We start from the raw sequence: 22,921 nt of genomic DNA on the forward strand, positions 1-22,921 counted from the left end.
CCACCCACCCATCCTTCCATCCTGGTCTGGCCACCAAAGCCTACCTATGGGTGACGCTCAGCAGGCTGCTAATTTATGACTGTCAAGGGCTGAGATTTAGGGATGAATTAGTCCTACCCTGGAACGGTTCCCAAGATAATGGAAAGTGAAGCAATATAACCTAACTATACGAGTTCAGGTTTTCGAGTCAGTTGGACCTAAATTTGAATCCTTACCCTACCGCTTTTTGGCTGTGTGACCTTGGGCAAGCCCCTGAACCTCTCTGAACATTGGTTTTCTCGTCTGAAAAAGTGACACAGCAGCACTACTTGGCTGGGGAGTCGTGAGCATTAAACAGCACCGTGTTTTAGGGCAGTTGGCTCTCCCTTTGCTCTTGAGGAGTACTCCCTCATGGTAGCTTATTAGGCGAAGGGTCCGGTCCAGGCTTTTCTCAGCAGATCTGATACTGTCTCCTGTTAGAACAGGACTGTGGGCTGATTTCATTCAGCTCGGCTTTCCTGTGTCCATGGGCTCCTCTGCAGATCGAGTATAATCTTCTCAAGAGCACCAAAGACCACCTGGACGTCCTGGACATCCACCAGACTGACCAGGGCAACCACCCCACCTGCATGATCTGGTACCCGCCACTCACCAAGGAACTCTTCCTGCTCATCTGCAACACCGGCTACAAAGTGAAGCTGTTCAACTCCACCACCAAAATGTGCAGGTACGCCGGGAGCTCCCCGAGCCCGGGTCGCTTTCTCAGCCCCTGGCCTACTTCAGGTCCTAACGGATACTCCGGCTTCCATTGTCATCACTGGTTCTGCAGGGAGGAAACGGGGGCCCAGATAAGGTCAGTCATTTTCACGCTGGTCACGTGGCTGGGAAGGGCCAGAGGCAGGATTCAGGCCCAGACCCCCCTCCACCCGGCCCCTGCCCCGCCCCGCTCAGCGCCTGAGACTCAGGGAAGGGACAAGAAAAGTCGCTGATGCTCTATAAAACCTGTTCTTCCTTCGTGGATGAAAACAGGTGCTTTCACTTGGGTGCTACCCCTTGTGTGACTTTTTTTCCTCTTGGTTCGGAAAGGAGTTTTTCAGTTCACCCAGTTGCCTTCCTTTGTATTTCCTGAGCCCCTGCGTGAGCCAGGTGCTGTTCTAGGTGCTGAAGGTGAGGACGAAAACAAGGTTTCTCTCGCCCTGGAGTTTACATTTTAATGGGGGAGTGGAGTTCATGGGAGAGGCTGGGCCTGAGATCCAACCTGCGACTCTCTGGTCAGCTGGCTGACGCTCCAGCCGCTGAGCCAAACTTGCCAGCCAGGGCTGGACACAAACGTTTTGGCGGGAACCGAACCCAGGTCTCTCGGGACCGTAGGCTGATGCTCTAACCGCTGAGCCAAACCGGCCAGGGCTGGACACAAACGTTTTGGACAAAGAATATCCTACAGACATGCCCAGTCCTGAGAAAATTGGAGTTTACTGAGCAAGTGGATTGGAGTCGGAGGGCACCAGGCTTGAAGTGCCTGCTGTCAGTTACTAACCAGGGACTTGAGTCACCCACTCGGAGTTTGTGCACTTGAAAACCAACCTGGAATGAGCAGAAAGCATCCTTCATTCACTCATTCATTCATTCATTTATTATTTTTAAAATCCTCAGGATATTTTTCCATTAACCTTAGCGTGGGAGGGAGGGAGAGAGAGCGAGCAAAAGAGAAACATCAATGAGAAAGAGACACGTCGATTGATTGTCTCCCGCATGACTCCAACCAGGGCTGGGGATCGAATCACAACCAAGGTACATGCCCTTGACCAGAATTGAACCTGCGACTCTTTGGTCCACAGGCAGACACTCTAACCACTGAAGCAAAGGGCCAGGGCAGAAAGCATCCTTCTTAAGAAACAGTGTATCAAGGGGGAAATTCTCATAACATAAAACTAACCATTTTAAAGTGAACAAGTATGGGGTACTTAGTCTATTTATTCACAGTGTTGTACAACCACCACCTCTAGTTCCAGAACATTTCCATCCTTCCCAGTAAAACCCCTTGCAAAAAGGTCAGTTGCAGGGATATTAAAGCCTTGTGACCACACCTTAACTGGGAAGGAATTCTTTTCATGATAAGTCCAAAACAATTGAAAAATGCATTTAAAAATATTTAAAGGAACATGAAAAGGCACTTCACAGAAAAAGGCCAGTAAACCTACGAGCAGATGCTCATTGATACATCACAGATGCAAATGAAAGCAAGACACCGTTTTCACAAATCAGATTAGCAAAGATAAAAATGATCGATTGCACCTGGTGTTGGCAAGGGAACAAGAGGAAGGGCGCTTCTCCCCAGCTGCTGCTGCCGGGGGTGGAAATCGGGGCGACCTTTGGGAGAGCAATTCGTTACCCTCGATTAAATTCGATCATATCTGTGACTTCTAGGAATGCAGCCTGCAGAAGGGCTCACAGTTTGCCAAGACATAAGTCAAAGGATGTCTTGTTTGAAAATATTTTTTTAAATGGAAACAGTCCAAATGACCATTAACAGAGGATTAGTTAAATGGTAGCTTGTTAGTGCACTGAAACACGATGCTGCTTTTATTTATTTTTCAAATATTTTTTATTAATTAAATTTAGATAGAGAAGGGAAGGGGGAGAGAGAAACATCGATTTGTTGTTTCACTTGGTTATGCATTCATTGGTTGCTTCTTGTATGTGCCCTGACCAGAGATTGAACCTGCAACCTTGGCGTGTAGGGACAGCGCTCTAACCAACTGAGCTACGCAGCAATGGCCAGCACAATGCTGCTTTCGGAAAAGGAGAAGAAGAAAAAAAAACAAAGATAAGCTCTCTGCATAGAAACATGGAAATATCTCCAAGATATAACATGAGATGAAGCAACTTGCCAAATAAGTGTGAATATATTTTCATATAAAATTACACTTACATCATTTATATTTTTCCATATAAAATTATAATTTCCTGGTTGGTGTGGCTCAGTGGTTGAGCGTCAACCCATGCATGCACCAAGAGGTCGCTGGTTCAATTCCCGGTCAGGGCACATGCCCAGGTTGTGGGCCCGATCCCCAGTGGGGGGCACGCAGGAGGCACCCAATCAGTATTCTCTCTCATCAATGTTTCTATCTCTCTCTCTCCTTCCCTCTTTCTCTAAAAAATCAATAAAGAAGGCCCTGGCTGATTTTGCTCAGTGGTTAGTGTCAGTAATTTAAAATTATAATTATGTATGTAGATTAGACTATATATAGAAATAAAATTCTCGAGTCATATACACCAAACCACTCCCACGATTATCTTGGGATAAAGGGGACAGCAATGTGGTTACAGCTAGATTTTCTGCTTGAGCCTGACATGTCTGAAATTTTCCCCAATAAACATGTAATACTTTTTCAATCAGAAGAAAAATGTTAATCTTATGAACTTGTTAGACATTTAACGAGACCAGGTCATAGTTATATAGCTCCTGCCATGTGCTTTATATGTATTAACTTACTCAATGCTCACCACGGTCTCGGGGGGTAGGGACCCCCTTTCCTCTGTGTTACCAAGGAGGAGCCTGAGGCCCAGGTCAAATTGCTCGACCTAATTTGTTTGTTTATAATTTAAATTAACATATAATTCACATACCATAAACTTTACCTTTTTTCCCCAAAGGTTTTGACTATATTCATGAAGTTGCACAACCATCACCACTCTCTAGTTCAACCAAATCTCACTCATTTCTGTGTCCCAAGCACCTACCGTGGTGCCAAAACAGGCTGTCGAGTGGATTTGCTCATCATTTACTCAGTGCATATACCTGGAGCATGTACTGTTCCCGCCAGACGCGGCCGGGGACAGGGCACAGGGAGAGCACAGGCCCCGGTGTGAGGGCTCCAGCTGGGCTGAGGTGGAACAGCCACCGGCTTCACACAGGGGCCTCCAGGAACTGGGGTGAGAAGTGTATTTGATGCTGTGGTCCTCGTTTTCTTTCTTTTTTTTTTATCCTCACCTGAGGACATTTTTCTTTTCTTTTTTTTTTTTATCATCCTCACCCGAGGACACCTTTCCATCCTTTGTTCAGGTAGAGTGGGAGGGAGAGAGAGGAACAAAGAGAGAGAGAAAAATCGACGTGAAAGGGACACGACGAGCGGTCGCCACCCGCACAACCAACCAGGGCCGGGGACAAACTGCAACCGAGGTACGTGCCCTTAGCGGGAACCGAACCCGGGTCTCTCTGGACCGTAGCCCCCAACGCTCTAACTGCTGAGCCAAACTGGCCAGGGCTCTTTTTCTTTTTTTTATAAAAAAGCTACATAATTAAGAATAAAAAATGGCTAGATCCCTGTTGGGTGTGGCTCAGTTGGTTGGAGGGTCATCTTGTCCACCGAAGGGTCATGGGTTCAGTCCCCTGTCGGGGCACATACGCAAGGCAACTGATGGATGTTTCGCTCTTGCATCGACGTCTCTCTCCCACCCCTCTCCTCTCTCTCTAAAATCAACGAGGGAAAGTCCTCCAGTGAGGATTAAACACACACACACACACAAGCCTCAGGCGTGAGTGTGCGGGGTCCTGAGGCTCCGGGACAACCCAGCTCTGGGCTGGAAGTCACGTCTGGGTCCTCACCTCAGATCCACGAATTAAAGGCTGCCCGTTGTGGGGTGACGATTGGCAGCAGGCTGTTTGGAAATCTGTGTGATGCGCAGAGGCCCAGGCATCCGATGCGTGGAACAGCGGCGGCGCCCCATTCTGGTCTCTCAGCCAGTCCCCGGGGAAGAGGCGTCTGATCGCACCCTGCCGACGGGTCACCTCCTCGCCGCCTCGGTTTTCCTGTCCCCGGTTCACATTTTCGAGGCACAGTGTTCCCTCCACTCGGCTGTCAAGGAGGCCAGCGGAGCCTCGGCCGCTGAAAGCATTCTTCACGGTCGGCTCCCCTGGGCCCCTGTGTTCGAGCCCTTGCCCCTCGTTACGGAAGCCGTGAGCGGCAGAGGGCTTCTCGGGCGGGGCCCCGCTGAGTGACAAGACGCATCCAGAGTTCAGAATGTGCAGGGTGTCATGAAAGGTGGCTAGTCAAACCCGTGCTCCAGTTTGTGGACTGAAAACAAGGTCTTGTTTCTCCTGCAGAAAGACGCTTCTCGGGCCAGTGTACGGGTCTCCCATGGAGCAGATGCAAGTCCTCCCAGTGAAGACTGCTCTGGACCTGCAGAAACGCTACCTGGTGTTTATCAACAGAGACAAGGTATCTTCTCTGCGCTCCGTCCACCTCTGGAACATGCTTTGTGTATCGTGAGCAGTGAGCAGTCCCAAGTATTGTATCGAGGATGCTGGTTTCCCGGCCACGCTCAGCTCCTCCACCCGGGTCCGCAGTGGTACTGGACACTGCATAGATGAGTGGGGGTGACTCTTAGAAGGCATTTCTGAGCAGACGCATGGTCTACCAAAGGATTTTTTCTTCCCAATTTATTTACGTGGGAAAAAATCCTATAAAGACATACAAATTATGCCTTGGCTGGTTTGGCTTAGCAGTAGAGCATTGGCTCGTGGACCAATGAGTCTCGGGTTCAGCCAAAGGCATGTACCTCAGTTGCGGTTTGCCCCCAGCCCTGGTCAGGGTCGTGTGGGAGGCAACCAGTCAAAGTGTCCCTCTCAGGTCAATGTTTCTCTCTTTCTCCCTTGCTGTCCCTCTCTCTCCCTCCCACTCTATCTGAAGATAAATAGAAAGATATCCTTGGGTGAGGATTAAAAAAACACAAGACATACAAATTAGTTGAACTTCATTGTACATTTAATGAATGGTCTGTATTAGAAAACATAAAATCATAGGATGTTAGGGTTATTCTGGAGAACTGTGGGCATCCGACTGTGAGGACAGGAGGAGAGCTCCCCGCTGTGTCCCTGCTGGAACCTGGTTTCTCCCCTAGGGACCCCCGCGGGGGTCAGTGCGTGCAAGCCCTCCACCACGGGAACGCGGCCGCACACGCCGGGCCTGGCCCGGGCCGGCCCTCTGCGCCCGCGCATCCATTACATGCTCCTTTCCAGGTTGGACTTCAGATCTTACCCATCGACGGCAATCCCCATAAGACGTCTGCTATCGTCTGCCACCCAAACGGGACGGCGGGACTGGCCCTCTCCCATGACGGCCGTTACGTCTTCACCTCGGGGGGACAGGATCGGTCGGTGGTACAGTGGGCAGTCCACCTAAGGTAGGTGATGGCCAAGAAGCTTGGCCCGTGAGGGTGTTTAACTCAGCAACTGCAGACAGGTGTTAAACCCCGACTGCGCGCCCGGCCCGCAGGTGCAGAGCTGACGATGACTCGGGCCTTACCTACAGGTCGTTCCCTGTGACGTCTGTGCATATTCACGCGGACTCAGAAGCTTGCTGCTCTGTCTCAGGGACGATGGTCTCTGTGGTCAAGGTGGTGTGATTCCACCTTGTGCCCCCGTGGTCCGAAATGCCTCTCCCTCTGTCGCTGGCAAATCCACACCGGCTGGACAGATCGGGCCCAGACCTCCGAAGCGTGTGTTACAGAAATGGTGAGATTGTTGGAAAGAGGTGTTTCAGTCTCCTCTCCTCAGCCCTCTGCCCTGAGCTGTCCCACCCAGGACACGTCTGGGGAATCCCACGAGCATCAGAGAGTGTGTGGTGTTGAGGGCAAAGAGCCGTGGGTTCGAATTTGAAGTCTCGTCTCTGCTGGCTGTGGGTCCCAGGGCAGCTTTCCCAACATCTCTGGGTTTAGACTCCCTGCCTGTGAAACAGGGGTAACCCAGGGGCTTCACCGGATCCTGGAACCATCAGTAGGTTAATAAATACGAAGCACGCAGCACAGAGCTAAGGACTCAGTAAATGAACAAGTGCTTCTTCCTTGTGAAGCGTTTGCTTCTGAGCCCAGGATCTTAGGAAAAGAAGGGCCAGCCCTGCGGCGATCCCGTCACGTCCCCAGATTCCGTGAGCTGCTGGCTCCTGTCCCTGCCCCTCGATGGCCCTCTGCCGCCAGTGCCGCAGGGAGCAGCCGGGCGAAAGCGGCTCGGAGGCACTTCCTCCTGCAGAGAACGAACCCCGTTCGTGGCTCCCCGTGACCGTGTGCCTGTGCCGCCTGCCAGGGCAGGCCCCTCGCCCCGGGCGGACATTGACGCTTCTCCTCGTACCCTGAATATGAGCAAACGTAGCCGTGTAAATCCAGTTCGCCGTTGACATAGTTTCAGGTTGCAGTTGCTACTCTGACCTTCGCCTGCGAGCACAGAGCTTGGGAATGGGGGAGCTTGGAAGCTGGAGGTGAGCTCTCCGGTGGACTCGCTCCTTGCTTCCTGACACTCGCCTGTTCCCTGGAGCTGGGCAGGGGACAGAATCTTCCCTTTCGCCCTTCTCAGTCATTTTGGGATCTGGAATGGTGAAGATCGAAAATAAAATAAAGCCCTGGCCAGTTTGGCTCAGCGGTTAGAGCGTCAGCCCATGGACCAGAGAGTCCTGGGTTCAGGTTCCGCTAAGGGCATGTACCTCGGTTGCAGTTTATCCCCGGCCCCGGTTGGGGTCATGTGGGTGGCAGCCACTCCATGTGTCTCTCTCACGTCGATGTTTCTCTCTCTCCCTCCCTCCAGCTCAATCTGAAGTTAAATGCAAACAAACAAAAAAAGTCCTCAGGGGAGGATAAAAAAATAAAATAAAATAACGGGGTAGGCACTTTCCAGTAGCTTCCTGGGCCTGGCCGGATCCAGGCTTCTGAGGATTTCTGTTTAATCTGTTGTGGGGACAAAGGATCATTATAAACTAATTAGCACTTCGTCGCTGCTTCTGGTCGTGATATGTTCAGGCTTCGCTAATGGGAGAAGGTGCAGAAACCCTCAAGTACACAGAATCCGCTGCCAGCTCCGCGGTGGGAGTCGTGGGATGAAACAGAGATGCGGGACCCTGGTGTTCCGGGCGTTCTAATCAGTGCTCCCCTGGGCCACCCAGCCTTCCCCTGGGGACCCTCTCCCCCGCCCCGGAGTCCATTCCACCTTGCTCCCCGCTCTGCTGGCCTGCGCCCTTTCCTCTCCTTGTTTGGCATCTGTCTTGAAATCCCCATTACTTAAAAAAAATTTTTTTTTCTCTTTATTGATTTTAGAGAGGAAGGGAGAGGGAGAGAGAGAGAGAAACATCGATGAGAGAGAATGTCGATTGGCTGCCTCCAGCATGCCCCCCACAACCCGGGCGCGTGCCCTGCCTGGGAATTGAACCGGTGGCCTCTTGGTGCAGGGGTTGACACTCAGCCACTGAGCCACGCCAGCCGGGCCCCATGACTTTTATATGCTTCACGCCCGCCTGTCATCCCGCTGCCCTGCTCAGACGAGAGCAGAACGACCCAGATTCAAATCCCGCCTTCCCTGTCTACCTGCTGTGGGACCTCAGGCAAGGCCTTTAACTTCTCTGAGCCTTGGTTTCTCCATCTGTTAAATGAGAGTATTATCTCCGAGTTCGGTTGTTGTGAGGGTAACGATTACTGCCCTTGCTGTGACTCCTCTTCTTTCCCTGGGGAGCATTTCCTGATCACTTCCTCTGTGCTGTGACAGAGCGCCCCGCTCTGTGCTGTGACGGAGCGCCCCGCTCTGTGCTGTGTGCCCGCTCTGTGCAGTGTGCCCGCTCTGTGCAGTGTGCCCGCTCTGTGCTGTGACGGAGCGCCCCGCTCTGTGCTGTGACGGGGCGCCCCGCTCTGTGCTGTGTGCCCGCTCTGTGCTGTGACGGAGCGCCCCGCTCTGTGCTGTGACGGGGCGCCCCGCTCTGTGCTGTGTGCCCGCTCTGTGCTGTGTGCCCTCTCTGTGCTGTGACGGGGCGCCCCGCTCTGTGCTGTGTGCCCGCTCTGTGCTGTGTGCCCTCTCTGTGCTGTGACGGGGCGCCCCGCTCTGTGCTGTGTGCCCGCTCTGTGCTGTGACGGGGCGCCCCACTCTGTGCTGTGACGGGGCGCCCCGCTCTGTGCTGTGACGGGGCTCCCCGCTCTGTGCTGTGTCCCCACCATGTGCTGTGACAGTGCCCCCCATTATCTGCTTCTCGAGCTTTGGCTCGTTGCCCAGCAGTACTGTATGTACTCCCAGCACATAGTAGGTCTTCAATAAGTGGACTTCCCTTCTGTGCTCCAGTGACTTGTTTCTGTTGTTGTATGTGTTGGAAACCCAGCTCAGGCATAAAGGGCAGACCTCGGGAAGGTCTCGGGCCTCAGTGAGCGTCCTGCAGGAGGAGCAGGGCCGCGCGCTCGGGGCCCAGCACGTGCTCTGTGCTCAGCTCTGCTCTCCACGTCATTCTCTGTGGGACCGAGTTTGTCACTGGCTGGAGCATGGCCACTGACTGTCCCCGAGTTCCACCGACTGCTGCCCTCACCAAAGAGAGTGCGTCTCTCCCAGCTCTGACTGGAGAAGCCCCAGTCCGTCCCTCTGGCCCTCCCCAGCCGCTCGCCAGTGGCCAGAGCAGGGGACACAGCGTGGTTCCGACCACCAGAGGGCTGTTCGCAGAGAACCCGGAGCTCGCGGGGCCTGTTCCCAGGGTAGTCCCGGCGTTGACAGGCTCCTCCGTGTGGCCGCTGCCTTCACCTGGCCCTCCAGAGCCGCACGGCTGAAGGTGCCGCACTGCCCATAGGCTCTGTGAGCGCTGGGCTGGGCCTGGCCAGGGGCACGGAGACGGAGCCCTCGCAGCTGGTCCCCTGCCTCGCCGGCTGACGTCAGAGCCGAGGGCCCCCGGGCCCCCGGCCCACCCAGAGAACACGCGGCTCCCTCGTGCGGACTCGCGCAGGCCCGACGAGAGGACTGGGGCAGGCGCTTGTCAGTGCCCAGTGCACAAACCACCCTGAACCACGTCTGCTCTGGGCCAGGCCCTGTCCGGCTGCCTTCCGCACACGGTCTGACTCCATCCTCACCGCCGCCCCGTGAGGCAGGGACTGTCGCCATCCCCTTGTGCAGATACGGAGACCAGCTCCGAGGGCTTACGTGACCCCGCAAGCATGGATGGAGTGGGTGGTGGGGTGGGGTTCCCGCTGGCCTTCTGATTCGAGCCCACACCTCTGCAAACATTCACCACCAGACACAGATAAAGGGCTTTGCGTCAAATCCTTAATCACCTTCATGTGTTCAAGTTCTCCCATCAAGACTTTGGGCCGGGCCTGCAATTGTTCCCACTTTCCAGAAGAGGGAACAGGCCCAGGGAGGTTCAGTTACTTGCCCATTGTCACCGCCTTGCAAGCGGCCGAGCCAGGGGTCGTCTGGGTGCCGAGCCGCGCCCTGCTGTGGTCGCACCGCAGCGCGTCAGTAACCCCGGGAGGCCACTGGCCTGATTAGCAGAGAGCCGGGGAGGATTATTATGATCATTTCATAGTATTATTAGCATTGTGTATGAGGCAAAGTCGGTCTCATACAAAAAGTAGGTTTTCTTACCTACAGGGCCTATTTTTGGAAGACCTGACCCTGTGTTAGAGAGCAGAGGGTTATTTTTATCTGACTGGCTTGGGTCCCCTGTGGCCTCCCGCGTTTTCATGGAAGCAATTAGTGCTGGCAGTTCACCTGTACACGCCGTGCCCTTGGCCCTGGCCGTACGCAGACCTAAGTTGCGGGCAGAGCCGCTGTGCCCGGGGGGACTGTGGTGGAGCACACAGGAGCCGGTCTCTCGAGAGACGTGTCCCTCAGCCTGCAGACAGATCGCTGAGCCCGCTCTGTCATCGGCGAGCGGGTGTCCCCCTCACTAAGGCGGGCGACCCGTACCACCGGGTGCCGCACCTGAAGTGGAATTTTTCATTTTCGGCTTCACTGTGGAGGGCGTTTTCTTAGCATGCTCACGGGGACCCACATTATATCTGTGCCGGCATCGCCCCTGGAGGTCCCTGGCGGCCTCCCGGCTGGGGCTGGAGGTGCTGAGCGCTTTCTGACGGTCCCCTTTCTGTTCCTGTTCCAGAGCCCTGGAGGCAGCCGTTTCTCTCGGGGGCCAAGACTTGACTCCGTTCTATAGTCTGGTGTCTGGTGGCAGGGAAGGAAAATTCTACAGGGTAATCATCCTCCCAGTAAACACTGCCCGCCATCTAGTTAAGTTTGCAAAACACATGTGCCCGGGATTAACCCTCTTGCTTTTTTCCAAAGCTTTTTCTCTTTCCCACTGAGCTCAAAATGTACTTTCTAGAAAATGTCCTTGAAGTCTTAATGGATGCTTCAGACTTAAGCCACAGTACATGTTGTGTTTCTATGTTATTTCCACGCAGGAGCTGGAAGACTATTTTTACTATTCTCAGCTCCGTGGTCAAGGTATCGACACAATGGAGGCCAGGAAAGTGTCGGAACACATTTGCCTGTCGGAGCTTCCTTTTGTCATGAGAGCAATCGGCTTTTACCCATCGGAAGAGAAGGTGGGCAGAGCAGAAACACGCACCGCTGTGGGTGTGTTGTTTCTGAGAACGACCTCTGAGAACAATAAGCATAGGTCAGCGTAAACATGTAACATTATTCTTGCATAAGTGGATCAGAAAGAAGGTTCTGGGACGAGCTGATGCACTCCTTAGAAATGGACTCCCGCCCGGCCGGTGTGGCTCAGTGGTGGAGCGTCGACCCTGCACCAAGAGGTCGCCAGTTCGATTCCCGGTCAGGGCACATGCCCAGGTTGTGTGCCAGATCCCCAGTGGGGGGCGTGCAGGAGGGGGTCAATCGATGTTCTCTCTCATTGATGTTTTTATCTCTCTCCCCCTCTCCCTTCCTCTCTCTAAAAAAAAAAATCAATAAAGGGGATAAAAAAGAAAAAACAGACTCCCCAGAAAGATATTTCTAAAAGACAGATTCTTGGATGTTGGTAAGAGCACGGGTTTGGGAATGAGACGTTCTGCCTGGTGCTGGGTGAGGGTTCAAGGAGGCGATGCCCTCGAAGCACTTGGCACAGGAAGAGCTTAGCAAATGTTGAAATTATGATTGTTTCCTGTCTGGTTGCTGCCAGCCTGCCGGTGTGGATGGGGTGCCTCTGGGAGGTGGGTGCTCAGAAGATGTCTCCTCATGACCTCACTAAATACTCCCAGTGGGGTGAGGGGCCTCCAAACGGGACCAGTGGCCCCTCCAGGGAGAGTGTTCTGCACAGAAACTGGCTTCAAATGCAATTGATTAGGTTTCTTCCTGATTCAAGTGTGAACACATTCTCACTGTAGAGAGTTTGAAAAGGATACATAAGTGGGATGAAGAAAATAATTTATAATCCCACTGCACAGACTTAATGGTTATTAGATTTTAAATTATATATATATACATATACATATATATGCATATATATAAAATTTATTTTTAATCCTCACCCAAGGATATTTTTTATTTATCTCAGATAGAGTAGGAGGGAGGAAGGAAAAGAGAAACATCGACATGAGAGAGATACATTGACTGGTTGCCTCCCGCACAACCCAAACAGGGTCGGTGACTAGCCACAATCGAGGTATGTGCCCTTGACCAGAATTGAACCCAAGACACTGGTCCGCGGGCCAATACTCCAACCACTGAGCCAAACTGGCCAGGGCATATATATAAAATATTTTAATTAAAAGAAAAAATTTTAATCCTCACCTGAGGAGATATATATCTATATCTATATATCTATATCTATATCTGTATTTTTTTTTTAATCCTCACCCGAGGACTTTTTTTTTAGATACTTTGTTCAGATAGAGTGGGAGGGAGAGAGAGAGAGAAACATCGATGTGAAAGGGACACATCAAGTGACTGCCACCCGCGTGACCCAACCAGGGCTGGGGACAAACTGCAACCGAGGTACATGCCCTTAGCGGGAACCGAACCCAGGTCTCTTGGGACCGCAGGCTGATGCTCTAACCGCTGAGCCAAACAGTTGACAGCAGAATCACAAGCCCAGAGGCCTGTGGGGTGAATATCAGAAGCGGAAGTCAAATAATCCTGGGCCGGGGCTCCAGCCCACCAGCAGCAGGCCACCCCCATGTCACAGGCCTGGGTGGCAGTGTCATTGGAGGTCCAAGCGCTGTAGGTCTAAATGTTTAAAAGTTATAAATCAAGTCACAAACTGTTGAATAAAAATACCACCCCCCTGCCCTGGCTGGTTTGTCTCAGCTGTTAGAGCATCGGCCCGAGGACCGAATGGTCATAGGTTTGATTCCTGGTCAAAGGCATGTACCTCGGTTGCAGGTTTGATCCCCGGCCCCCGTTGGGGTCATGTGGGAGGCAACCAATCGATGTGTCTCTCTCACATCAAGGGTTCTCTCTCCCCATCCTTTCCACTCTATCTAAAAATCACTGAAAAAATACCCTTGAGTGAGGATTAACCAAAAAAAAATCTCCCCCAGCTGTTCTACCTGTAATACGAGCTGGTTCAAGCGGAGAATTCTGGGTTCTCTGTTTTGTGCTTGGGCGGGCAGCGGGGGGAGGGCCGAGCGGTGCCTACCTGCTGCTCTTCACCCAGCTCCTTCCTCGGCCACGCTTCCAGCCGGTGGGTGCAGGCCCCTCCCAGGAGGACGACTTCTGGAAGAGACCCCCTGCAGGCCCTAGAATGGGCTTGGGTTATTTGGGGGAGGGGAGCATGGGATCTAGACCCTGGGGGTGGGGTAGCCAGAGGTGGCCCTCCAAAGTCCTTGGCCCAGGGCAGGGACCCCCCCTTGCCTGGATGTCATGCTGCCACTGCCAGAGAACACCTTTCTCCGAAGGGGACAGTTTCTTCTCAGCTCCCCTGAATGTAACCATCTGGAAACATAGGCCCACCACCACCAGATGCCTCTGCCATTTCAAGAGCAGTTCAGAATCCAGACTTCTATGTGGCATGTCCCGATTTTCCAGCACCCTGTGAACACACTCCGCAGGCTGCGGGCTGGCCCTGGGCCCGCCCGTCGGCAGCCTCTGGCCGGCAGCGAGCGCCTGAGCCTCCCGTGCCTTGGCCCGCAGCTCTCCTTCTCGGGACTTCTCAACGCAGAAGGGAGGTGAGGCGGACAGGACAGTGTCCCGAAAGATGTCCTTGTCCTAATCCCCGAAACCTGGGGACACGTGGCCTGGGAGAGGGGACATTTTGTGATGAAGTTAAGGATCCTGAGATGGGCAGATGGCCCTGGGTCAGCCTGTGGACCCCATGTCATCACAAGGGCCTCTCCGAGGGAGGCCAGGAAGGCTGGGCTCCGAGGAGGCAGGACGCGGGGAGAAGTCCGAGTGACGGGGATGCTGCTTTGAGGATGGACGGGACCACGAGCCGCGGGACGACGCCAGCCTCGGCGCGGGAGAGCACAGGAGGCGAGTCTCCACGTGAGCTTCCAGAAGGATCGCCGCCCTGCAGACAGCTTGATCTTCGCCCTAAGTCCTGTCTGGGCCTTCTGACCCTGGAACCGTGAGATCAGCTGGGGTGCTCTGCACCCCACTGTGCGTAGTCATCTGTCACAGCAGCGACGAGACGTAGGACAGTACTTTGGACGAGTGTCACAGCACTCCGTTCCTCACACCTACTTCCCAGCCCGGAGTGTGCTCCCGCCTCCCACTGGCTGGATCCTGCATGACCACCTCCTCCGGGAAGCCTTCCGGGCCCGCCGAGCCGAGAGCTCCTCCAGCCCCTGGTGTTGCTCTCCCACGTGTTGACACCAAATCTTCTGGAGCCATGATGCCCGGCCATGTTAAAATCGCTCCAATTACCTAAAAGAAATGAACACTGAAGCCTGGGCCCCACCCCTACCAGTTACCCCAAGGGGTGGAGGCCGGGCAGGGAGTTTTTAAAAGCCCCCAGGTACCTCTCAAGGGCACCCAGGGCCGAGAGCAGCCCTGATGGAGCTTCCTCTGTGTTCCCTCTTCGTGCACATGTGTGGTTTCTGTGTCTCGGCAGGGCCCGGAGCAGGGCCCCACACTCAGTCGGCGTTTATAAATACCTGCCGGCCACCGAGACCGGCACCCCCAACCGCGGGGCCATTCTCCTGATAATTAAGTGACTCGCCTTTTATTCGCCCAGCGCTCGACCAAACCCAATGCTTAGTAACTACTAGTAAATTGAATGGAATTAGGACAGGAAGCGGTGATTTTAAACAAGCCTTTTGTGAATTTCCGAGACATTCTTTCCTGGCCTCACTTGTGCCCATGTTGTTCATTTGCTTCATTCACCCAGCACTGCTCTGGGCCCCCGACCGAGCTGCCCAGGACTGGAGGCGAAGGCTCAGGTCCACCGCTTCACGGAGGGGACAGACGTGGGCCCCAAGAAGAGGGGCGTGCGCCGGGGCTGCACCCGTCCTCACGCTAATGCAAATCACAAGGCCGCTGCTGATTCTTCCCGACAAGTGTGGCCTCCGAGAGGCCCTGCGGGCTACGGAGCCGCGGTTCTCAAAGCTGCGGCCCCCAGACCAGCCGCACGGCCTCACTGGGGACGTGTGAGAGATGCGGACTGTGAGTCAGAAACTCCGGGCATGGGACCTGCAGTCTGTGTTTTCACCAGCTGCCCTGTCGTTCTGGTGCGGCCGAGTGCGGGGACCCTGCCATAAGGCCGCTTCCCAGCCTTGGCCTGTTCACGCCGAGTAGGGAGCTTTCAGAAAGCAGGACTGGCCTGGCCCGTCTGGCTCAGTGGGTAGTGTCTCGGTTCGATTCCCCGTCAAGGGCATGTAGCTGGGGTGCAGGTTCGATCCCTGGGCCTAGTCAGGGTCGTGGGGGAGGCAACCAGTTGATGTGTCTCTCACATCGATGTTTCTCTCTCTCTTCCCCTCCCTCACTCCCTTCCACTCTCTCTAAAAAATCAACGGAAAAAATATTCTCTGATGAACGTTAACAAAAAAACAAAACAAAACAAAACAAAACGCCCAGCTGGTGTGGCTCAGTGGTTGAGTGTCATCCCATGCACCAGGAGGTCGCTGGTTTGATTCCCATTCAGGGAACATGCCCAGGTTGTGGGCTGGATCCCCGTGAGGGTCATGCAGGAGGCGGCCAGTTGATGTTCTCTCTCATTGATGTTGCTATCTCTCTCCCTTCCTCTGTCTCTAAAATCAATAAAGATATATATATATATATATATAAAGGCGTACTCAGATACCACCCTATGTCGATGGAATCAGGACCTCTGTCTGGGAATGGGCCCGGGCATCACAATGTTTCAGCTTCCTGTATGAATTGGAGGGCAGGCCAGGGTGAGTGCATGCCAAACCAGAGCGCCCCGGGCAGGGCCGAGTCACGCAGGGGCACGGGGCAGGCGCTCGGTGTCCGTCTCTGAGCTTCCTCTCCGAGCATGAACTTGGTTTCCACATGCAGCAGACGCTGCCTTTTCATCTAATACGAGCAGAGGAGGCTCGGGAAAGAAACGTCACCGGTGCCCGAACTACCAGCTCTGCGTGTGGGGCAGCGACTCCTGCTCCGTCACACAGGGACGGGGTCCCAGGTGACCCTGAGCAGCCGGCCGCGCCGGGAGCGGCGCTGAGATCTTGGCTCCGCTCTGGGTGTCAGTGACTCCAGGCATCTTTGGGTTCCTTTTCCTTATCTCTGGGTTCGTCTCCTGTTTCCGAACTGGGTCGAGTCCTCCATCACTTGTATGCTTCCCTCATACCATTTATGTTATAATCTCTGCGACTGTAGAGTATGATCTACATGGTAGTTGTGGCAAGTGGCAAGGACACACCCAGCGGGACCGCGAGAACAGCTGCTGCCTGTGGAGCGCTCGCTGTGTCCGGCATCACGGTTCACACTTGACGTGCGTGGTCGCAACTAGCTTCGAGGCGGTCCAGTGCGTGTGTGTTACCGTGCTGCGCCCCTTTTCAAGACGAGGAAACCGAGGATGAGGAATGTGAAGTTATTCACCCAAGGTCACAAAGAAAGTGGCAGACCCAGGGTTTGAACCTAGATCTGTCATCAAAGATCATACTTTTAGCCACGGTCTCCACTGGCTCAGAGTAAGTTGCAGCACTTGTATATCATAACACTTAAAATTACAGAGTACACTATGTTAGGAATATGCTCCTGGATAGTGTTCTATTTATAGATAAAATTATACACAATCTAACAGGCAATTGTATATAATATAAACTCACTAAATGTTATATATGAAACAGTGTTACCATTTAAAGCTACTTTTATACTATCAATTATAGTTTATTGGTATCCTAACCAATGATGTTATTTCAAAAGACCATTCCTGGAATGTTGCATTGAAAATATGTGGCGTCTTTGAAAATACTGAGTGAGTACTAAGACGCAGTGTTAAAGGAAAGGATGCTAAAGGATATAGATATATAGATTACAAATTTTGCAAAAAATGGACACATATATTTTGTATGAATGGAAAGAAATGCCTCAGATTTTTCACAGAATTTATGATTGAATGGTTAAACTGTAAGAGGTTTTGATTTTTTTTCTTAATATTTGTGGCCAGACCAACACTAGGGTGCCCCAGACAGGCTGATACTTGGCCTTGCTTCAAACCGGTGCCCTTTCAATTTTTGTTCTACATCTATTGAATGGACAGGGAGAGACTGGTAATAAATAATTGATCAATAGTGTGTACAAATATAGATTCACTTCCTGATTCATTCCCACAGACCTAAGTAGAGTTCACGTTCTTGGGGAAAAATTATCTCCCAGTTTTTGGTGGCTCTTATTCTCTTTCTTTATAAATTTCCAACACCCATGATTCATTGGGAGACATATTAGTTTAAAATGTGGACACTAAAATAAATTACTCATTTCTACCCCTTTGCCTGGCATAATTCAGGTTTCTGGATTTCAGCTGATGACAACATGCATGGTATAAAAATACTGCACAGACCAGGCTGATGCAGCGAGGAGTTGTGGTGGTGATTTGTTTTTATATTTCTCTCTTTCTTGCATTTTGCCAGTTGCATGATGAGCGCCACAGGGAAACCTGCATTAACCAACACCATGTTTCTATCTGAATCCACACCTCTGCCCAATTCTAGAAAATTTGGGAACTATACAAAGAATGACTTTCCAAATCAGGAAGCAGTTCTCATAGAATGAACGGGGAAGTGTTCTCTTTTCTTCTTTATTTTTCTTTTTGGGGGGTTGGTGGGGAAGAATTTATGGAGCATTGGTATTCTCCTTTAGATATTTGGTAGTCTTCACCAGTGAACCTACCTGATCCTTGGCTATTATTCTTTATGGACATTTTAGAATTACTAATTAAATCTCTTTATTCATTATAGGTCTATTCAGATTTTCTGTTTCTTCTTGGATCAGTTCTGGTCATTTGTTGCTTTCTGCATATTTGTCCATTTTGTCGAAGTTATTTGATTTGTTGGCATATAGTTTTTCATATGCCTTTTTGCTTCTGTAAGGTTGTTTGGCAAACCCGTTCTCATTCCTGATTTTAGTAATATGAGTCTTTTCTCTCTCTGGTGAGTCTGGCTAAAGATTTGTCCATTTTGTTGACCTTTTCAATGAATGGTGGCTTGTTAGGTGTTCATGTAAAAAATTATACCGCACATGCCTGGCTGGTGTGGCTCAGTGGTTGAGCATCGACCCATGCACCAAGAGGTCGCCGGTTCGATTCCCAGTCAGGGCACATGCCCAGGCTGTGGGCCTGATCCCCGGTGGGGGGCATGCAGGAGGCAGCCAGTTGATGTTCTCTCTCATCGATGCTTCTACCTCTCTCTCCCTTTCCCTTCTTCTGTCTCTCTAACATATCAATAAAGAAAAAAAAATTATACCACACCTTCTGTCTGGTTTTGCTCAGTGGTTAGAGCATCAGCTCATGGACCAAGGAGTCACGGGTTCGATTCCGGTCAAAGGCACGTACCTCGGTTGTGGTTGGTCCCTGGCCCTGGTGGGGGTCATGCTGGAGGCAACCGGTCCATGTGTCTCTCTCACATTGATGTTTCTCTCTCTCCCTCCTACCCTCCCACCCTCCCACTCCATCTGAAGATAAATAGAAAAATATCCTCAGGAGAAGACTTAAAAAAAAAAAATGGAAAAGAAAGAAAGGGAAAAGGATTGATGGTGCTATTGATTGCCTTAAGAAACGTACAAGGGCCGGAGGTCTTACATGGGCGCTCCACACGAAATGATTAGCTTATCCAGAGAAACAAATTCCCGAATTCTTGAGGACTCTACCTTTCCAGTGAAACTAACACCTGCTTCCCGAAGCTAGGAGGTCGTCGGTACAGTGTGAGAGACATCGGTGAAGAGGGGGCACACGCCACGCGTCCATGCCAGCGCTGACTGTCACAAACCCGACACCGGAGTAGGGCGGCCGTAGCACGCACCACACACCGGGTGGCTTGAAACAGAAGAAACGTGTTCCCTCACGCCAGCCTGAGATCGGGGGGCAGCGGGGCCACACTCTGCACTCCACCGCGGAGAACTCTTCCTTCCGCCGCCTCTAGCTCCTGGGGGTGACCAGCAGCCGGTCCTCGGCGTGACCGGGTCGCTCCATCCTCTGCCTCCTTCGTCACAGGGCCATATTCTCCCCGTGGGTCTCTTTCCTCTTCTTTAGGTATTTATGGTAAGATTTTTTTAAATGGATTTTTAGAGAGAGAGAGGAAGTAGAGAGGGAGAGAGAGACACCTCGGTTGGCTGCCTCCGGCACAGCCCCTGCTGGGTAACTGGCAACCTTCCGGTGCCCAGAACGGTGCCCAGCCAACAACCTTCCGGTGCCCAGAACGGTGCCCAGCCAACTGAGGCTCTGCGGCCAGGGCAGCTCGGTCCTCGTCGTAGGAGGACACCAGGTGCATTGGACCAAGGTCACCCTACTCCAGCAGGACTCACCTTGACTAATGACATCTGCCATGACCCCGTTTCTACGTAGCATCACATTCTGATTCTGGGGATAACAAATCCCACATATCTTTCTTGGGGGAGACAGTCACCCCAAAACAGACATGTTCTAAACTGACTGTGGACATTTGTCTGTCGTTAACCAGTGTCATCCCAATAAATTGAATAAAAAACGAAAACTAAAAAAAAAACCCCAACAAATTAAAAGAAACATTTATTTGCCTGTTACTCTCGAGTTTTAGAAGTGTATCGGACGTGCCTTTCGGCTTACCGTGGTCTTTGCCTTTTTTTATACCCACCTCCCTAGATTGAAGATATGTTTAATGAAATCAAATTCAGCGAGTACGTGGACAACGGAGAGATCGTTGACAAAATCAACCTAACGGACTTCCTCAAGGTCTACCTGAACCACCGCCCGCCTTTCGGGAACTCCATGAAAGCCATCCAGAGGAGCTTCGACGTTCTGGGCTACACCACCTCGGAGGGACAGAAGGCCATCCGGAGAGAGGATTTCCTGAGACTGCTTCTAACTAAAGGTGAACACATGGACGGGCGACCTCGGCGTGTCCTTCGGCCGTTCCCGGCGGCTTCCGTGTGACAGGACGTCAGCCTGAGGGATGCGCCGTGGGGACCCACAGCCGGCAGGTGCGGGGTAACGGGAAGGGCACCGACCGGGGACAGGAGAACACCAGTTACATTCCCACTTCCTGAAGCCCCACGATCCCATGTCCTGGCTTATGAAGTGGGGATAAAGGGCCGGCCCCGGATCTCCCAGGGCAACCACCAGCCGCGGCTGTGGAATAAACCCGCGGGGAAGCAATGCCTTCCCCTCCCCCCTGCTGTCTTCCTCATTGTCTGACGTGGGGAAGGCAAGGGCTCTCTCTGGGGGTGATGGTTTGTCCCAGCCAGACCGGGGGCTCACCTGTGGGGCCGTCTGAAATAAAGCCCAGGGCGGTCTTGGTCAGAAAGGTCCCCATGTCTCCATGTCGGCCCCAAAGGACGTCCCCTGTGCGGGTCCCATTTCCAACACCATATAAGGAGTGTATGTGACAGTGACATGGGACTCTCCCTCCGGATTGTTTCTGTGTCTCAAGACAAGGAGACTGTGGAATAATCTCTTCCAGCCCTCGCAGTGGTGCTGCTGGGCCCCGACCTCAGGCTCAGTCCCCAGAGCTGACCGGCCTCCCTTTCCTTTCCGATACCCAGGCGAGCACATGACGGAGGAGGAGATGTCCGACTGCTTTGCCACGCTGCTGGGACTGAATCCCGAGGGCTGGAAATCCGAGCCGGCCGCCTCCTCTCTCAAAGGTACGGGCAGGCTCTGCCGGGGCCCGCAGCCGGATCACGCAGCCGGGCCCGCAGCCGGATCCCGCAGCCGGATCCCGCAGCCGGGCCCGCAGCCGGATCCCGCAGCCGGATCCCGCAGCCGGATCCCGCAGCCGGATCACGCAGCCGGGCCCGCAGCCGGATCACGCAGCCGGGCCCGCAGCCGGATCACGCAGCCGGGCCCGCAGCCGGATCACGCAGCCGGGCCCACCCACCTGCGCTGACTTAAGTGGTTTATTCCTCCTGGTGGCGCAGACACTCTCCTTAATGCCCTGCGCACGGCACAGCAAGTCTGCCGGGAACCCGACATGAACGCGTTAGCAAAAGGCCATCGAGCGGTGGTCACGTCTAAGCCTTTGTGCCTGTGTGTGTCCCTCCTTTGTGCCTCTGGCCTGGCTTCTTGCTCCCCTCCACCAGCCTGGCCTTCATCTTCCCGGCTCCGGTGGGTGGTTATTGGCTCCTGGTAGAGGATACAGCTTGGAAGCTGTTTCGAAAGAAGAGGAATTGTCAAGAGGGACTTGGTGAGGAGAGGACAATGACTTGGTAGGAGGCACAAGCCTGATGTCAAGCTGCCAGACTTGAAAGTTGTTTTTTTTTTTTTTTTTGTTTTTATCCTCACCCGAGGACATTTTTCCTTTTTTTTTTTGTTCAGATAGAGTGGGAGGGAGAGAGAGAGAGAAACATCGATGTGAAAGGGACCCATCGAGTGGCTGCCTCCCGCACGACCCAACCAGGGCCGGGGACAAACTGCAACTGCAGTAAATGCCCTTAGCGGGAACCGAACCGGGGTCTCTCTGGACCGCAAGCCGATGCTCTAACCGCTGAGCTAAACTGGCCAGGGCTGAAATTTTTTTTATCCTCACCCGAGGACATTTTTGTATTTATCTTGAGATAGAGCAGGAGGGAGAGTGGGAGGAAGAGAGAGAGAGAAACATCGGTGTGAGAGAGAGACATCGAGTAGTTGCCACCCACATGACCCCAACCAGGGCTGGGGACAAACTACAACCGAGGTACATGCCTTTAGCAGGAACCGAACCTGGGACTCTCTGGTCCGTGGGCTGACGCTCTAACCGCTGAGCCAAACCGGCCAGGGCCAGACTTGAAAGTTTTTAAGATCATCCCTCTCTCCTTTCCTGGGGATTTCCTACCTCCTTCTAGTCCCCTGGAGGGAGGACAGTGGCCCTGAAGTTTGGGTTGCACATTCAAGCTCAGGAGGAACCAATCCAGACCTTTCTCCCGGGCCTGCCGGTGTGCAAATAACTCCAGTGACAAGCCCAGGAGGCTGGGCCTGTGACCCCGTGCTGGTCAGAGCCACCACTGTGACTTCAGCTGGAGTCAGGAGCAAAGATTCCTCACCGGGCTTCCTTCGGCCTCCTCTTGTATTGTCTGTCCCCCGCTGCAAATGAGACAGCTCCCGAGCTTGTTTCTAGACTCCGGTGTCTGATCGGTCACCGCCAGCCTGCACACCCCCGCCCCACCCCATTCCGTGTGTACTTGGGGGTCTCAAAATGTAACTTTCCCCGTCGTTATGTATGTATGTCGTGTTCCTGAGAGTCTTTAAACAGTCAAATCAGCAATACCATATAATTAAGGCTTCCCAGTAGGGTTTGCAGAGATTCGGGTAACAGGTGACCCAAACCATAACGGAAGGGTTTGAACCCGTTTCCCCACCCCGGGTAGCCCCAGGAACCCAAACCACAGCACACAGCACCTCTCACTCACTGGTATCGTTTCCTTGTACTTTTGGAAAATGCGTCTGAGTTAGAAGCCTCCGCATTATGAAGACATTTGTTTTCTCTTCCCTGGCTAGGTTCAGAGATGTGCTTTGAAGAAGAACTTCCAGACGAGATCACTGCAGAAATATTCGTGACTGAAATTCTTGGCTTAACCATTTCCCCCGACTTCAGACGAGATCCTACGGTCACCGTCAGCGAGGCTGTGCGGAATGTCTGA

The 22,921-nt window shown here is 52.8% G+C and overlaps 1 protein-coding gene across 1 annotated transcript in view; it reads left to right on the top strand.

Annotated features, from left to right (window-relative positions):
• The window catches only part of CFAP251 (cilia and flagella associated protein 251), a 51,855-nt gene extending 28,934 nt beyond the window's left edge, over window positions 1-22,921 (top strand). Inside the window, exons 15-22 of the mRNA XM_036277300.1 lie at window positions 522-706; window positions 5,087-5,201; window positions 6,002-6,165; window positions 10,872-10,962; window positions 11,173-11,316; window positions 19,950-20,178; window positions 20,849-20,950; window positions 22,779-22,921. Of these exons, the coding sequence (XP_036133193.1) occupies window positions 522-706; window positions 5,087-5,201; window positions 6,002-6,165; window positions 10,872-10,962; window positions 11,173-11,316; window positions 19,950-20,178; window positions 20,849-20,950; window positions 22,779-22,921 (1,173 nt within the window). The remainder of the gene's footprint in view (window positions 1-521; window positions 707-5,086; window positions 5,202-6,001; window positions 6,166-10,871; window positions 10,963-11,172; window positions 11,317-19,949; window positions 20,179-20,848; window positions 20,951-22,778) is intronic.

This window comes from Molossus molossus, unplaced genomic scaffold (assembly GCF_014108415.1).
Source record: "Molossus molossus isolate mMolMol1 unplaced genomic scaffold, mMolMol1.p scaffold_m16_p_22, whole genome shotgun sequence".
Classification (NCBI taxonomy): domain Eukaryota; kingdom Metazoa; phylum Chordata; class Mammalia; order Chiroptera; family Molossidae; genus Molossus; species Molossus molossus.